The sequence below is a fragment of the Bos indicus genome, chromosome 19 (assembly GCF_029378745.1).
Source record: "Bos indicus isolate NIAB-ARS_2022 breed Sahiwal x Tharparkar chromosome 19, NIAB-ARS_B.indTharparkar_mat_pri_1.0, whole genome shotgun sequence".
In the NCBI taxonomy this organism is placed as follows: domain Eukaryota; kingdom Metazoa; phylum Chordata; class Mammalia; order Artiodactyla; family Bovidae; genus Bos; species Bos indicus.
The window spans coordinates 42,791,037-42,808,609 of NC_091778.1; the positions used below are offsets into that span (position 1 = coordinate 42,791,037).

General features: G+C 43.8%; 1 protein-coding gene across 1 annotated transcript; it reads right to left on the bottom strand.

Annotated features, from left to right (window-relative positions):
- Window positions 1-6,991: 6,991 nt before the first annotated feature.
- LOC109573419 (keratin, type I microfibrillar, 47.6 kDa) lies at window positions 6,992-12,368 on the bottom strand. The gene is made up of 7 exons (XM_019980639.2): window positions 11,951-12,368; window positions 10,878-10,960; window positions 9,666-9,822; window positions 8,359-8,520; window positions 8,139-8,264; window positions 7,747-7,967; window positions 6,992-7,530 (listed from the first exon to the last, which is right to left on the bottom strand). Exons 1-7 carry the CDS (start codon window positions 12,296-12,298, stop codon window positions 7,422-7,424), a joined length of 1,206 nt encoding a protein of 401 aa, XP_019836198.2. The 5' UTR covers window positions 12,299-12,368; the 3' UTR covers window positions 6,992-7,421.
- Window positions 12,369-17,573: the final 5,205 nt, after the last annotated feature.

Below are 17,573 nucleotides of genomic sequence, written 5' to 3' on the forward strand. Positions count from 1 at the left end.
CTGTGAGATGTTGTAAGCGCAGTGACACTCTTTGAAACAAAACAAAACAAAACAGAACAAAGCATTTGACTAGAACTGCCATCCTCTGTGCTGGCGGTAAAGAATCCACCTGCCAAGGCAGGAGACATGAGACGTGGCTTTGATCCCTAGGTGAGGAAGATCTCCTGGAGAAGGGCCTGGCAACCCACTCCAGTATTCTTGCCTGGAGAATCCCATAGAGGAGCCTGGTGGTCTACGGTCTGTAGGGTCACAAAGAGTCGGACATGACTGAAGCAACTTACACACACACACACACACACACACACACATCATCTGCTGTGCTCTGTGCTCAGTCATGTCCAACTCTCTGCAGCCCCAGGAAATGTAGCCTGCCAGGCTCCTCTGTCCATGAAATTTTCCAGGCAAGAATACTGGAGTGGGTTGCCATTTCCTACTCCAGGAGATCTTCCTGAGCCAGGGATTGAACCCATGTTTCTTGAGTCTCCTGCATTGGCAGGTGGATTCTTAACCACCAGCGCCACCTGGGAAGTCATCCACTACCCTCTAGTTTTAAATGTTAGTGTCAGCTGATCTATTTCCCACTCAGCCACTAATTGCTCCTTTTAACATCAATGTCAATCAAATCCGTCATTTTAGCCTGTTTTTTCCCCCAGATTTCCAAGTTTTCTTGTGAAATCACTTGCCAAACATGGGACTGTATTTGAAAGATTATTGTCTTATTTTTACAAGGGAAGGGGGTGAAAATTTGATCATTATTTAGTCAATTCCTATCCTGTGCTCTGTGTGAAAAATCAGAGATATGTAATTCTTTTTATCAATGTTTCTAAGCATCAGTGGATCTCAGGGGATTAAAATAGTGAGTATCTTCAGCTTAGATCATTTCCCTGGCTGATGACTTAGTGATTAGCCCCCAGAAGCCTCCTTGAGACAACCCCAAAATAAACATTTTTCAGTGTTATAATTTTACCATTTTATTTCTTTTCCATTTGATCAGATACTCCTTTAGCCACTACAAGAGTTCCTGGATATCTCTGTGAAAAATTATTATTTGGGCTCCAAACTCTTTTCAGAGAAGGTAAACACTTTATAAAGAGCTGAAATGAGAAGAAAGTCCAAACTAGATAAATGCCCCCAAGATGCCAATTGAAGGTAAATACTGGGAATCAATCTCTAAATGGTAATACAGTTCTCAATTCAGCCAAGAATCTTCTCTATGTTTGATTTAGGCAGAATCTTCTTACCTAAATGAGTATTTTAAAATAGCATTATATTGCCAAGTCTCTGGTGCTAGGAGCACCATTTTAGCCTTTCTAAGGCTTTCCTCTTTACTTAAAAATGCAATCAGATGTTCCCAGAGCTGGGGAGGCTACTGCTAGCCCCAGGTCCTATGGCTCCTCCCTGGCTTGTCACTCCATCACTGGCCCTCCTTCCTCCTTCAAAGGCACCAGCCTCATTCCTCCCTTGATGTCCTTCTGTCTGGAATGCCCTTTTCCTCTGGTCTCCAGCTTCTCACTTTCCAGGGTTAGCTCAGATACCACCTCTTGGAAAGCCCAGCCCTGACCATGGTAACTACTATTGCCCAGACCCCATCCATCACCTTGGTTTCCTTTCTTCTTGGTGCTTTCCATTGTTTAAAAGCCTCTTCTTAAATAAATAAAGAAAAGAAAATCCTCTTCCTGCTGGACTGGTTTACTCAGTGCATCTTATTTACTGCCTGTGTCCTCCACTGTTCTGTGAACTCTCAGTGAGCATGATCCTTCCTATCTTCTCCACTGAGACACTCTGGTGCTGAGAACAACAACAGGCCCAGGGTAAGTGCTTAATAAGCATTCACTGAACAAACAAATGAATCCAAACTTCCTCAGTGCTCCCACTGATTGAACTTCTAAGTAATGTTGTTGATGTTGTTTGGTCTCTAAGTTGTGTCTGACCCTTTTGCAACCCCATGGACTGTAGCCCTGGAGAAGGCAATGGCACCCCATTCCAGTACTCTTGCCTGGAAAATCCCATGGACGGAGGAGACTGGAAGGCTGCAGTCCATGGGGTCGTGAAGAATCGGACACGACTGAGCGACTTCACTTTCACTTTTCACTTTCATGCATTGGAGAAGGAAATGGCAACCCACTCCAGTGTTCTTTCCTGGAGAATCCCAGGGACAGGGGAGCCTTGTGGGCTGCCATCTGTGGGGTCTCATAGAGTTGGACACGACTGATGCAACTTAGCAGCAGCAGCAGCAGGATTGTAGCCCACTAGGCTCCTTTGTCCATGGGGATTTCCCAGGCAAGAATACTGGAGTGGATAGAGAGATCAAACCCACATCTCCTGCATTAGCAAGCAGATTCCTTACAGTTAAGGCACCAGGGAAGCCCAAGTAATGTAGATATGTCTCTTCTATGAACCTGGCCTAGAAGAAGTCCATTTCCCATTTCATTCATCTCTAAGTTCCAGAATCTCTCAACCATCTCCAAAGTGTCATCTGGCATTCTGTTTCAAAGGAAGGAAGACTCAGGTTGCAGGGGTACTTTAAATGCATATACCTGAGAGGCCTGGCACAGTGGGACAGGTGTCAGTCTAGGAAAAATCATGATTTCAGCTCCCCTGTGAATGGAGGGAGAAATCAAAGCACCATTGGAGGGACTTCCCTAGTGGTCCAGTAGTTAAGAATCTGCCTTGCAATGCTGGAGATGCGGGTTCAATCCCTGGTCAGGGAACTAAGATCCCTCATGCTGTGGAGCAACTAAGCCCACTCTCTACAACTGCGGAGCTCAGGCACCACAACTAGAGAGTCCATGGACTGCAACAAAATATCCTCATGATGCAGTGAAGATCCTGTGTGCTGCCACTAAGACCCAACACAGTCAAATAAATAAACAATTTTTTAAAAACAGCTCCATTGAATGCATGGAAGTGAAGGCAACCATACCAGATCCAAGCTGGAATGGGGAGAAAAAGCCAGATTCACGGATAGGAAGATGAGAACCTGGTTCCACCGCTGACCTGCAGGTTTTGGCCAAGTTTCCTTAATCTACTCTCAGCTTTCCATCTACGGAGTGACCATAATTCCCCGTTCTCCCTGGTTTAAAGCAAAAAGTAGGCAGTAAATAGATATAAGCTCCTCTCTTATCAAGCATTGGAAGCCCTATACTGCTGCTACTGGCCACCTTGCTGACCTTATGAGCCACATATGCAGGAAGAAGGGAAGAGCCAGGCGGTCTGTGTTCTTGCTCCAGATGTTCAGAAAACTCAATTTGCCTATTTGTAGAATGGAGAAGGGGCTGGTGAAGGAGTGGGAGTGGGAGGATTGTAAAGCAGCACAAGGAAACTTTGGGGGATGGTGGATATGTGTGGCGATGCTTCTCTGGTGTGTACAGTTGTCAAAACTTACCAAACTGCATGCTTTACATGCTACTGCTGCTGCTGCTAAGTCGCTTCAGTCCTGTCTGACTCTGTGCGACCCCATAGACAGCAGCCCACCAGGCTCCCGCATCCCTGGGATTCTCCAGGCAAGAACACTGGAGTGGGTTGCCATTTCCTTCTCCAATGCATGAAAGTGAAGAGTGAAAGTGAAGTCACTCAGTCGTGTCCGACTCTCAGCGACCCCATGGACTGCAGTCCACCAGGCTCCTCCACCCATGGGATTTTCCAGGCAAGAGTACTGGAGTGGGGTGCCATTGCCTTCTCCATGCTTTACATATGTGAGGTTTATTGTATGTCAGTTATCCATCAATGAAGCTTTATTTTAATGGAGATAGTGATGCCTATGTATCCCGGGCTGGCACATAGAACAAGCCCAGATGTGGCTGTGGATAAGAGGACATTTGAGAAGGAAGTACCAATACCCACAGCAGTTCTGCTATTCTGGGCCCTCACCAGCACAAGACCCACAGGCTGGGAGTGCAGCTGGGAGCAGGTGTTCTGGAACCAGACCACCCCACCCGTGAGCAAGTTCCTCTTCTGCAAGTTGGATAATCAAGGTTGTCCCACCCACCAGGCATGGACATGGGGTAAATCCTCAAAATGGGCAGATGAGTAACAAACAGTGGCCTGAGGCAGGGGTTGGGATTGAGTCTTTTTCAACATCAACAGTATTTTGTATTCTAGGACTTCATGGAGTAGATCCCACCTTCAGATCAGATCAGCCGCTCAGTCGTGTCCGACTCTTTGTGACCCCATGAATCGCAGCACGCCAGGCCTCCCTGTCCATCACCAAGGTGCACCCAAAACCATGCAAAATTGGCTTCTTGAAAATGATTTGACTATTCTAGAAAAAGTCAAGGACTTGGATGAAAAATGAAGGCTCCTGAGAGGAAATGAAGGCTCCTGACAGACTTTATTTTCTGGGCTTCAAAATCACTGCAGATGGTAACTGTAGCCATGAAATTAAAAGACACTTGCTCCTTGGAAGAAAAGCTATGACAAACCTAGACAGCATATTAAAAAGCAGAGACATTACTTTGACAACAAAAGTCTGTCTAGTTAAAGCTATGGATTTTCCAGTAGTCATGTATGGATGTGAGAGTTGGATCATAAAGAAAGCTGAGCACCGAAGAATTGATGCTTTTGAACTGTGGTGTTGAAGAAGACTCTGGAGAGTCCCTTGGACTGCAAGGAGATTCAACCAGTCCATCCTAAAGGAAATCAGTCCTGAATATTCCTTGGAAGGACTGATGCTGAAGCTGAAGCTCCAATACTTTTGCCACCTGGTGCGAAGACCTAACTCGTTGGGAAAGACCCTGATATTGGGAAAGATTGAAGGCAAGAGAAGGGGATGACAGAGGATGGGATGGTTGGATGGCATCACCGACTCAATGGACATGAGTTTGAGCAGGTTCCAGGAGTTGGTGATGGACAGGGAAGCCTGGTGTGCTGCTGTCCATGGGGTCACAAAAAGTTGAACATGACTGAGTGACTGAACTGACTGAGAACAATTCTGTTAATTTCTTCAACAGAACAATGGAACAAGACTTCTGGACCTTAGCAGCTATAGGATTTTCCAGAGCAAACGGCAATCCCCACAGGTGGATATTCCACATCTTCTTGGCCAAATGGAGGTCCTAGGTGTTTCCAGGTTGCTTCTGCTCAAGGTCCTCCCTTGAGCCTCTTAATAATCCATCCTGTGAGTGACTCCTTCTCAGAGCCACCCATATATAGCTACCCTCAAAAGGGAACTAATGCAGGTGCCTGTAAGGGACAAGAGGTTAAAACAGGCATCCAGGAGAGATGTGGCAGACCATCCCACATTCCTCACCCCACATCTTCCCACATTTCCCCACAGACAATATTCTTTTCATTGCTCACCACAAGGCTCCCCATCACATTACAGTCTCTATGATTCCTCCTCTCATGTCAAACTCATGCTACTCTGGGTCCTAGAATTCCATGAGCAAGCAGGGAAGAGGGACACCAGGAATAACGGGAGAGATTTGTCATCTCTACAGAAGGGGAGGTTAGTCTTGTATGACCCCCAGCTCCACATTGAAAAACAGGAGTCCAGGTTACACCAGTTAAAGGGAGGGAAAGAGGACCTAAGAGGAAGCTGGGAATATACAATCTTAAAATTAGACTCAGAGCCCAAGAATTAGTATTCAAGGTTAAAAGGGTCAATGGCAATAATACTAAGGCTTGTTACATGTACGGGGCTTCTCTGGTGACTTTTTTTTCTTTTATTATGTGTATGTATGCCACGCCTCCAAGTACAGGGATCATCATAGCATGAGACACCAGCCCCAGGTGCTCTCTCAAAGGAACAGGCTGAAATTTAAGGAAGTAAACAACATCTGACGCTGTCATCTGGTGAGTAAGACTCGTCCCAGCCTTGTGTTGCATGTTTCACGTGGAGGGAAGAGAGGGGTTGGGAGGCAGTTCCCAGGTTCTAGTACTCTTGCTTCTGGGCTATGACAGCACTGTGTCTAGGAACTGACGACCTTGGTGATGGTGGGCTGAGGCCCCCATGGAAGAAAGAAATTGATCTTAAGCCTGGAGTGCCCAGAGTTGAATGGAAGGACCTTACCTGTGAGAGAGCTCTCTTTTTCTCTTCCTGCCTCTTTGTTGCTGCTGAAAGACAATTTAAAAAACTAGAGAGTTTTTTAACTAGAACTAGAGAGTTTCAGACCCATTTATTTCTCTTCTTATTCTAAACAAGCAACATTTATTAATAATGATGATGTGACTTTCTATGTGGATTTGAGACCTATCTTGTATCCATGTTAATCATTTTGGAAGTTGATTTTTTTAAATATTTTCTACTGATTCTTCTCTACCAAACTCTAAAGAATTGTTTTGTGCATGTGGTCCTCTGCCGATATTTCAGACAGTGATCCTCTCTGCTGAAAAGAGCTGATTCTCAAATCTTGGAGTAGATTAGAAACATCTGTTCTCCGTCCTACAGGACTCTGCTCCTTGAGGGCAGAGTGGTACCTGATGCTGATGTTCCCTTCCTGTGGTTCTCTCAGATTCCCTTTAAAGAACTTGACAGAAAATGCTTGCAGATACTCTCTGGTGGATTTGTCATCCCTTTCCTATCATCTTCCTCCAAAACACAAAATCCATGGCAGAGGGAGATATCTTTGAGGGTAGTTTGGACAGTAAGGAGATTAAACCAGTCAATCCTAAAGGAAACTAACCCTGAATATTCATTGGAAGGACTTATGCTGAAGCTGAAGCCCCAGTACTTTGGTCACCTGATGTGAAGAGCTGACTCATTGGAAAAGACCTTGATGCTGGGAAAAATTGAAGGCAGGAGAAGGGGATGACAAAGGATGGGATGGTTGGATGGCATCACGGACTCAATGGGCATGAGTTTGAACAAACTCCAAGAGATAGTGAAGGACAGGGAAGCCTGGCATTCTGCAGTCCATGGGGTCACAAAGAGTCAGACACAACTTAGTGACTGAACAACAGACCATCTATTGGGGTGATGACTCCTTCATCTGATGGGAAGAACACTGATTCTGTTTTATCTACAGAAGACACCCAATTTTGAAATGAATGAATGAAAAGGACAATTACTATTTTTGTGCCAGAATAAGAATTTATTAAGAGATTAACAAGGGATATTTATCACTTCTCCAAAGACCAAAAGAGTGACAAGGAAGATTTATTCCAATTATGTTCAGTTTCACAGCTTGCCTACCAGCTCAATCATACTTAATGTAATTATTTAAAATCACAGATAAGTATTTGCTAGAGCATAACACATTAAGCAAATATATCATTGTAAGCATAGACATTACTTGATTCAGCTGTAGATTTCTTCGTGGGACTCAGAAGACAGACTGAGCCATTGGTGGACTTTGCAGCCTCTTGTGTTAAAGGATCTAGCTGGGAATTCAGTGGAAGCTGATGCTGGTTGAAGGCTGCTCCCAGAAGTGGAACTGAGATGTGACTTTGGAGCCCTTGACCTCCTGCTGGCACTGAGGCCTCTAGTGCACAAAGGTGTTGCAAGGTCCACACCGAGCACGTGAGACACAAGGATTGGAGATGCAGGGCCTTTCACAAGCGTTGGTTGTGGCACATGGGTTGCAGGGGAGCCTGAAGGCAGAACACCATTACAGCATGTTACAGGAAAGTGAAATGAAGAGTTAGAAAGATATGAAACACACTTTGTATAAGAGTATTGTATTGCTACGTCCTGAGTGCCTCCAGTCAAAAGCTTGAAACTATAAGTTAATTTCCATCAAGAAGATCTTTCATCCTCATAGCCACCTCACGAGCCCCCAAGGAGACCATTACTAGCCTCCTACTCACTTGCAGTCCTCACTGTCCAGCAGCCCCCGGTACGTGTTGATCTCACACTCCAGCCGGGCCCGCACGTCCAGCAGCACCTGGTACTCCTGGTTCTGCCGCTCCAGGTCACTCCTGATCTCCGCCAGCTGTGACTCCACGTTGCCGATCAGGCCCTGCACCTGGGCCAGCTGGCAGCTGTAGCGGGCCTCCGTCTCCGTCAGGGTGTTCTCCAGGGAGTCTCTCTGTCAGAGGGAAGGGGAGGAAAGTCACAGAGCTGCTCCTTCAGGGGCTTCTCCATCGCTTCCAAACAAGTCACCAGCTCCAAGGGTTCAGGAGAGGGTGGTCTGGAGGGCAACCCAGTACCCCTGACTCCCCAACCTCACCTCCTCACCAGGAGTCTCATCAATACCCACCAGGTTGTGCTGGGCCTGAAGCTCCACCTCCAGGGCGTTGACCGTGCGTCTCAGCTCGATGATCTCTGCCTGGTAGGACTGCAGCTGCTCTGAGCTGGACACCACCTGCTTGTTCAGCTCCTCAGTCTGAAACACCAAAGGGCAGAAGAGACAATCAGACCCCACCTGAAGGGCCCCAAGGGGCTGAGGGTCCTGAGAGACCACGTGCCGAGATGCTCACCTGCCTGATGTACCATTCCTCCACGTCCCTGCGGTTGGTCTCCACCAAGGCCTCGTACTGAGCCCTGGTCTCGTTGAGCACACGGTTGAGGTCCACAGTGGGGGCGGCGTCCACCTCCACGTTGAGGCGGTCTCCCAGCTGGCTCCGCAGGGTGTTGACTTCCTGGTGGAGGAAGGGGACAATTCAAAGTATCTCAGAAGATCCTGATGCTCTCTTCTGGGAGAGTGCAATTCCATTGGTGATTATTCTTAAGCTTTCAGAAGCCCCATTCCCTCTGATCCTCTCATTAACTGGGTTCTATATTCAGTGAGTAACCTGTGTCTTCTACTTTACAGAGTGCTTTCAAGTCCATGGCCTCTTTCCACCCTTGTACTCAGTATACCACTTCTTACTTGGAGGTGCAGTGGTTTGGACTGAGTTGAGATGCACTAGACCATAATTTTAAAAGCCCAAACACCCAGTCTAGTGTTCTTGCCAGTATACCATATAGCCTATGGTTTGAATCTTAGCTGTGAGTTAAAAAAAAATAAAGGATACAACCCAGCTAAAGAGGAAGCAAAGAATGCGTACTTCATAATCTGCCATCCTGGCAGAGAATAGACCTAACTGGTCATTTCTTGATTTCACCAGTTTAGCTTTTGATAAAGGAAATAGTTATCTGCTCATTTCAAGGCTAATGAATTGGATCTCATGCCTACCACTTTCTAGACTAGAAGCTTTTAGAAACCTCAAGTGCTTCATCTGTAAGATGAGAACTATCTCTGGAGTTCTAAAGCACTTAGCACAGTGTTTGGCACACAACAAGCACTCAATTAATATTAACTATCACCATTTACATTGTTCTGGATTTTAAAATTTGCACAAAATATCTGTCTTCTTTATCATGCAACTAATGAAGCAATGATGTGAGTGCTTTTCCTCGAATAACAGAAGGAGCTCTGAATGAGTAGAGTGGGGTTGTTTTTCCAGCTCAGCCCTCTCTACAGGGTGGTCTTGCTGGTGTCCCCAGTGACTAATTGAAGAATTGGGGTAAAAGATTTCTGTGGCCCCATGTGCTCCACCGTGGGAATGGAAGAGGCTGTGGGTGCTGCCTGGCTGTTGACCTTTCCTTATTACTGAGCTTGCCAACTTCCTTCACCCTCATTCTCGCCACCAGCAGAAAAACCCTTGCTTCCTATCAGATGACTCATTCTCTACAAATCCCTTTTTGTTTGGAAAACAGATTCCTCAGCTAGTTGAGCCTCTCCCGCACCCCACTGTGGTTGGAAACAGGCCTCAGCAAGTTTGGTCCTGTTAGGGAGCTTCACCTGCTCATGGTTCTGCTTGAGGCAGATCAGCTCCTCCTTCAGGGACTCCACCCGGGCCTCCAGGTCAGACTTGCACAGGGTCAGCTCATCCAGGATCCTACGCAGGCCATTCAGGTCTGCCTCCACCAGCTGCCTCAAGGACACCTCTGTCTCGTACCTGTGATGCAGAGAATCAGGGTCAGGCCTGGCCTTGACTCTAGTTTGGTTTGATTTGTCAGACATCTGGGAGTTGGGGCTTGTGGTTTTTACAGCCATCTCGTTGACTCAAGTTTTCAACATGGAGCCAAAGTGCCTGGAGGAAAAGGCACTGGTAAGAATCGATGCCTTTGAACTGTGGTGCTGGAGAAGACTCTTGAGAGTCCCTTGGACAGCAAGGAGATCAAACCAGTCAATCCCAAAGGAAATCAACCCTGAATACTCATTGGAAGAACTGATGCTGAAGCTGAAGCTCCAGTATTTAGGTCACCTGATGCAAACAGCCAACTCATTGGAAAAGTCCCTAATGCTAGGAAAGATTGAGGGCAGAAGGAGAAGAGGGTGTCAGAGGATGAGATGACTGGATGGCATCACCACCTCAACAGACATGAGTTTGAACAAGCTCTGGGAGTTAGTGATAGAAAGGGAAGCATGGTGTGCTGCAGTCCATGAGATCACAAAGAGTCAGACATAACTGAGCAACTGAACTGACTCATTGAAAGGACTGATGCTGAAGCTGAAGCTCCAGTATTCTGATCACCTGATTCATTGGAAGGACTGATGGCTGGATGGCATCACCAATGCAATGGACATGAACTTGGGCAAACTCCAGGAGATGGTGATGGACAGGGAGGCCTGGCGTGCTACAGTCCCTGGGGTCACAAAAAGCTGGACATGACTGAGTGACTGAACACCAACAAGTATTTTCTAATAAATGAAGAGACAGTGGATTTAATGTGATAAAAACCCATAAACCATGAGATTTCCAAAATTAATATACTTCCTCCAGTCTCCTAATTGGATTCTGTGTTTAGTGGAGCATCAGGGGACCATGACTTCTACACTGGATGGGATTCAAAGATGTCCTCTGAAAAGAAAAGCAGGCAAGGAGTCTGACTCTGGAGAAGGGTTTCCGAGTTCTGGTTAGCAAAACTTTGTCAATGTTTGTTGTTATAGAAGACAGGTTAAGAGGAAGGAGAGCAAAGAGGCAAGACAACAGCCCCCTTTCCCACTCACTTGGTCCTGAAGTCATCTGAGGCCAGCTTGGCATTGTCAATCTGTACCACCAACCTGGCATTCTCAGACTTGCTGCACAGGATCTAGAAGACCCAAAACATTCTAGAATGAGCTTGGTTATCTTTAGTTAACAGCATCCCTACTAATTCACTTACATGGAAGAAATAGAATGAGAAATCACAGTGGATCTTATATTAAGATTACTGCCCATGTGCAATACTTGCTCAATATTAGAGAGCTCAAACTTGAGGGAGGAAGAATGCAGACATATGCCAGGAAAGTATCAGTACATACACAGTTTTTCCTTTTCTTTCCTAATAAGAAATATTGAGAAGCTGATAATAATAATAACTAACATTGTTTCTCTTTAAAAACCTACTCTATGTCTGGCATGGTTGCAGGAGCTAAAGATACAAAAGTGAGTAAGCACTAAATCCTGCCCTCAGAAACTTTCAATTCAATGGAGAAGATAAATATGTCGGCTAGCAATTGGAGGGGCTTGAGTCAGAGACAGAGCCATGTGCGCCCAGCCATCCTGGATAGCTGGGTCCTCCTAGGGAGCTTACACTTTTTCAAGTTCTAATCAACTATTCTATGCCCTCACTGGGCACTGGGCACCAGGAGAAGCCCAGAGGCTTCTAGATCAAGATGATGGAGTCAGGATAATTAAGTACCCAGAAGAGGACATCAACAAGTGGTTAGAGCAGCCAAAAGCCCAGATAAGGGAGAAAGAAATTGGCCCAGTTCTTACAAAAAGTCTCGCTTTCTCAGCTTCCTTCTTGGGCTGTCTTTTCTCACACCTCAGGGTAATAATTCCAGAGTCGGCAAATACATGGAAGCATTCAGAGGCAGCTTTTAATTACAGCTTATTTATGCAAAGTGCTGCTACCTCCACAAAGGCTAACACTATGCAAATACTCAGATCTAACAGTCCTGGTCCTAAAATGGACCCTCAGGAAAACAAAATGAAAAAGCAAAATGGCAATCGAATAGCTTATATTGTTCCTTAACCACATCTCGGATTCCCTCCCTACAACTTCCTGCTGGAGGCAATGGAGTGCCCAGCCCCTCACCTTCTGCTGGAGCTCCTCGATGGTCCGGAAGTAGGACTGGTAGTTGGGGCACACGAGGGGCTCCTGCTGCTGGCTCCGCTCCAGGATGCGGCTCTCCAGCTCTGCATTGTCCCGCTCCAGCTGCCGCACCTTCTCCAGGTAGCTGGCCAGACGGTCGTTCAGGAACTGCATGGTCTCCTTCTCGCTGCCATTGAAGGAGCCCTCGCAGAACCAGTTGCAGCTGCCCACATTGGCGGGGATGTTGCAGGCCCCGGGCAGGGTGGTGCCACAGCAGCTGGAGGGCACGCAGGGCCTGGAGGAGCAGCTGGAGCGGAAGCTCAGGTTGGGCAGGCAGCAGCTGTAAGACATGGTGCTGGAGGGAGCAAGGTGCCCGACTGAACACAAGAGTCCAAGTTCACCAAGCCAGAGTTGTGAGTCTCCTTCCTCTTGGGAGCATTTATACCCCCTCTGCAGAGGGTGTGGATGTGGAAGACAACCCTTCTTTTCTTACTCATTTGGTTGTCAAAAGCCCCTCCCCTTGGTTTGCTATGTTTCCTCAGAAGAGTCCCTCAACTCATAAAAGACTTTACTTGGGCTTCTTGCTAAGTCAGAACTCCTCTTCCATGCTGGGCATCAGTGAAATAAGAGCTTCATGGTGTGGCTTCAAAGGGCTGGACTCATGAAAGCCCTGACCTTCATTACTGGGGTGTGGTCTGTCCAGGGACACTATTGCTTCTGCTCTTTCTGGCTTGACAGCCCTGACTCTGTGGCAAGTCTCTGGCTCTTCTTGCTGAGATGGACAAACAACCCTTACCCATTTATCATTCGCTAAGTCAAATTCCAAATTCATGGTTTTAGAAAGAGGAATAGATTCTTTCTGTGCTGTGCTGTGCTTTGCTTAGTCACTCAGTTGTGTCCGACTTTGTGACCCCATGGACTGTAGCCCACCAGGCTCCCCTGGCCATGGGGATTCTCCAAGCAAGAATACTGGAGTGGGTTGCCATGCCCTCCTCCAGGGGATCTTCCCAACCTAGGGATCGAATCCAGGTCTCCTGCATTGCAGTTGGATTCTTTACCATCTGAGCCACCAAGGAAGATCCTCTCAGACCATTAAAATAGTTCCTAGTGGTTTTGTTTCCTGATATGATAGGCGTATCAGGAACCATATCCATAATCATGTCAATCAATAAAATAGCAGATGGTCACCAGGGTCAAAGTTCATACAGGGCACTATGAGAAACAGAAGACAGGACCAGGGCTGTGGTCAGAAGGAGCTCATACTTGTTGAATACCTGTACTAGCCCAAAGTGGTACTAGACACTCTTCACAATCATGCTGTTATTCACATCTCACCATGACCCTTCAAGGTACCTGATTATATCCCCATTGTACAGATGGGCAAATGGAGACATACAGGACAGGGATTAATATATTGTGAAGCCAGGATTCCAACACAAATCTCTATTCTTTCCATCATACCATGCTGCTTAAATAAATGAACTACCTCTTTCCCTAAGTTATCTCTGCCTCTTCTCTTAGCTTTCATTTCACTTTGAGCATAACACTGCATGACTTATATGCTTATCTCTCCATGTATTTCAGTCCACAAAAGCAGTTGTCATTCAGTTGTGAAGTTGTAGCCAACTCTGCAATCTCATGGAATGCAGCATGCCAGGCTCTTCTATCCTCTACTATCTCCCAAATTTTGCTCAAATTAATGTCCATTGAGTTGATGATGCTATTCAACCATCTCATCCTCTGCCACCCCCTTCTCCTGTTGACTTCAATCTTCCCTGGCATCAGAGTCTTTTCCAATGAGTTAGCTCTTCACATCAGGTGGCCAAAGTATTTGAGCTTCAACTTCAGCATCAGTCCTTCCAATGAAAATTCAGGACTGATTTCCTTTAGGGTTGACTAGCTGATCAATGCTAAAGGAACTGATCACTCCTTGGCTCAATGGGGGACTTCTCTAATGGTCCAGTGGTTAAAAATCTGCCTGCCAATGCAAGGGACAAGTGTTCAATCCCTGATCTGGAAAGACCCTACATGCCACACAGCAATTAAGCCCATGCACAACAACTAACGAGCCTGTACTCTAGAGCCTATGCTCCGCAAGAGAATCCACTGCAATGAGAAGCCTGAGCACCTGAGCACCACGACTAGAGAGTAGTACCAGTTCACTGCATCTAAAGAAAGCCTGCCTGCAGCAACAAAGATCCAGGACAACCAATAATCAAGCAATTATTTTACATGTAGCTGAATGGGTTTTTTTAAAAAAACAATCTTGCTGTCTACAAGAGATCCACTTCTGATATAAAGACACACACAGAGGGGATGGGAAAAGGTATTCTGCACAAATGGAAATAAAAAGAAAGCTGGGGTAGCAATACTTACATCAGACAAAATAGACTTTAAAATGAAGACTGTAACAAGAGACAAAGGACATTATATAATAATAATGAGATGAATCCAGCAAGAAGATATAATACCTGCTCCCAACTTAGCAACACCTAAATACATAAAGCAAATACTAACAGACATAAACAGAGAAATAGACGACAATACAATAATAGTAGGACACTTCACTACCCCACTTATATAATAGATAGATCACCTAAACAAAATATTAATAAGGAAATATTGGCATTGAATGATATATTAGATTATATAGACTTGATAGATGTATACAGGCCACCCCAAAACATCAGATTCATATTCTTTTCACATCAACATGGAGCATTTTCCAAAATAGATTATATGTTAGGCCACAAAACCAGTCTCAATAAATTAAAGAAAATGGAAATCACGTCAAGCATCTTTTCTGACCATAATGATATGAGACTACAAATCAGTTATAAGAACACTGAAAAAAATAGATATGTGGAGTCTAAACAACATGCTACTCAACAATCAAAGTATTACTGAAGAAGTAAAAGAGGAAATCCAAAAGTACTCTATGACAAGTGAAAATGAAACACAACAATCCAAAATTTATGGGACACAGCAAACAGTTCCAAGAGGGAAGTGTATTGCAATATAGCCCTACCTCAGGAAATAGGAAAAATCTCAAATAAACAACATAACCTTCTACATAAAGGGACTAGAAAAAGAATAAAGTCCAGAGTTACTAGAAGGAAGAAAATAATAAAGATCAGAATGAAAATAAGTGGTATAGAAACTAAAAAAAAAAAAAATTGAAAAGATTAATGAAATTAAAAGCAGGTTTTTTTAATATTTTTTAAAAATCTATAAAACTTTAACTAAACACATCAAGGAAAAGGAGAAGGCCCCAAAAACCCAGAAATGAAAGAGAAGTTACAACTAACACCACAGAAATACAAATTATCATGAGTTTACTAAAATTAAACACCAACAAATTAAATGGCCAAGAAGAAATGGATAAATTTCTAGAAACATAAAACTTCTCAGATTGAAGAAATGGAAAATCTGAACAGACCAATTACAAGTAACAAAGTTGAATCAGAAAAAAGCAAAAAAAAAAAAAAAAAAAAAAAACCCCTCCCAACAAACAAAAGTCCAGGGCCAGTTGGCTTCATAGGTCAATCCTACCAAACATTTAAAGAAATTTGGTACTTGCTTCTCAAAATATTATGAAATATTGAAGAGGAAGGAATGCTTCTCAATTCTTTCTACTAGGCCAGAATTACCCTGATCCCAAAATCAGACAAAGGCACTACAAAAAATTAAGTTACAGGTAAATATCGTTGATGATCACAGATGTAAAAATTCTTAACAAAATATTAGCAGACTAAATTTAACAATATATTAAAAGGATCCACACCATTATTAAGTGGGGTTTATCCCAGGGATTCAGAGATGGTTCAGTATCTCCAGATCAATCAATATGTTATACCACATTAACTAAAGGAAAAATAAAAAGCATGTATCATCTCAATAGATGCAGAAATGGCTTTTGACAAAATTCAACATCTATTCATGATACAAAATCTCAACAAAGTGGGCATAGAGGGGAATATACTTCTACTTAATAAAGCCCATATATGATAAACCCACTGTTAACCTCATACTCAGTGGTGAAAAGCTAAGAACATTTCTTCTAAGATCAGAAATAAGACAAGGATGCCTTTTGTGCCACTTTTATTCAGCATATTATTGGAAGTCTTAGTCATAGCAATTAGATAAGACAAAAAGAAAAGAAATCTAAATGGGAAAGGAACAAAGAAAGCTTTCATAACTTGTATATGACTTTATACTATATATAGAAAACTGTACGGGCTTCCCGGGTGGTGTTGTGGTAATGAACCTGCCTGCCAATACAGGAGACATAAGAAAGGGAGTTCAATCCCTGGATTGGGAGGATTCCCCTGGAGGAAGAAATGGCAACCCACTCCAATATTCTTGCCTGGAGAATCCCATGGACAGAGGAGCCTGGTGGGCTACAGTCCATGGGGTCGCAAAGAGTTGTACACAACTGAAGCGACTTAGTACACAGCACACAGAAAACCCTATAGATGCCACCAAAAAATAGAATAAACGAATACAGTGAAGTTGCAAAATACAAATTAACACATATAAATCTGTAGTGTTTCTATACATGAAAAATGATCTATCAGAAAGAGAAATTAAGAAAACAACTCCATTTATAATTGTATCAAAAATAATAAAATATCTAGGAATAAATCTATCAGAGAGGTGAAAGACCTGTGTAAGACTTTGATGAAAGAAATTGAAGATATACAAATAAAGAGAAAGATATACTGTGTTCATGGACCAGGAGAATTAATTTTATAAAGATGTTCGTATTACCCAAAGATATGCAGATTCAATGCAATCCCTATCAAAATACCAACAGAATTTTTCACAGAACTAGAACAAATAACCTTAACATTTGTATAGAGCTACAAAAGACCCTGAGAATCAAAGACGTCTTGAGAAAGAAAAAGTCTAAAGTATCATGCCTTTTGACTTCAAAATTTACTACATAGTTAGAGAAATTAAAACAGTATTGTACTCACACACAAACAGAAATATAGATCAATGGGACAGAAGAGAAATCCCAGAAATAAGCTCACACTTATATCATCAATCTTTGACAAATGAGGCAAAAATTTTCAGTGAGGAAAAGAGAGCCTCTTTAATACATGGTGCTGGAAAAACTAGGGAGCTACATGCAAAAGAATGAAACTGGAACATTTTATTACACCATATCCAAAAATAAACTCAAAATGTAATCAATAATTAAATGTAATATCTACACAGAAAAAGAAACCATAAACAAAATGAAAAGACAACCTATGGACAGGAAGAAAGTATTTTCAAATGATGCAACTGATGAGGGCTTAATTTCTAAAATATATAAACTGCTCATACAACCCAATATGAGAAAACAAACAACCCAATCAAAAAATGGGCATAAGACCTAAATACAAGTTTCTCCAAAGACATACAGATGGCCAACAGGCATATGAAAAAATGCTTTCCATTGATAATTATTAGAGAAATGTAAATCAAAACTATAACGAGAGGGCTTCCCTGGTGCCTCAGTGGTAAAGAATCTGCCTGCCAATGCAGGAGACACGGGTTTGATCCCTGATCTGGGAAGATCCCACATGCCTTGGAGCAACTAAGCCGGTGCACCACAGTGTAAAGCCCTAGAACCTGT

Excerpts from the sequence above, each read along its gene's own strand:
- LOC109573419 (XM_019980639.2), bottom strand. The coding sequence starts at position 12,298 with ATGTCTTACAGCTGCTGCCTGCCCAACCTGAGCTTCCGCTCCAGCTGC. Across the intron at positions 8,521-9,665 it reads TCAAGCAGAACCATGAGCAG|GAAGTCAACACCCTGCGGAG; the intron begins GTGAAGCTCCCT and ends TTCCTCCACCAG. Across the intron at positions 7,531-7,746 it reads CTGGACAGTGAGGACTGCAA|GCTCCCCTGCAACCCATGTG; the intron begins GTGAGTAGGAGG and ends TTCTGCCTTCAG.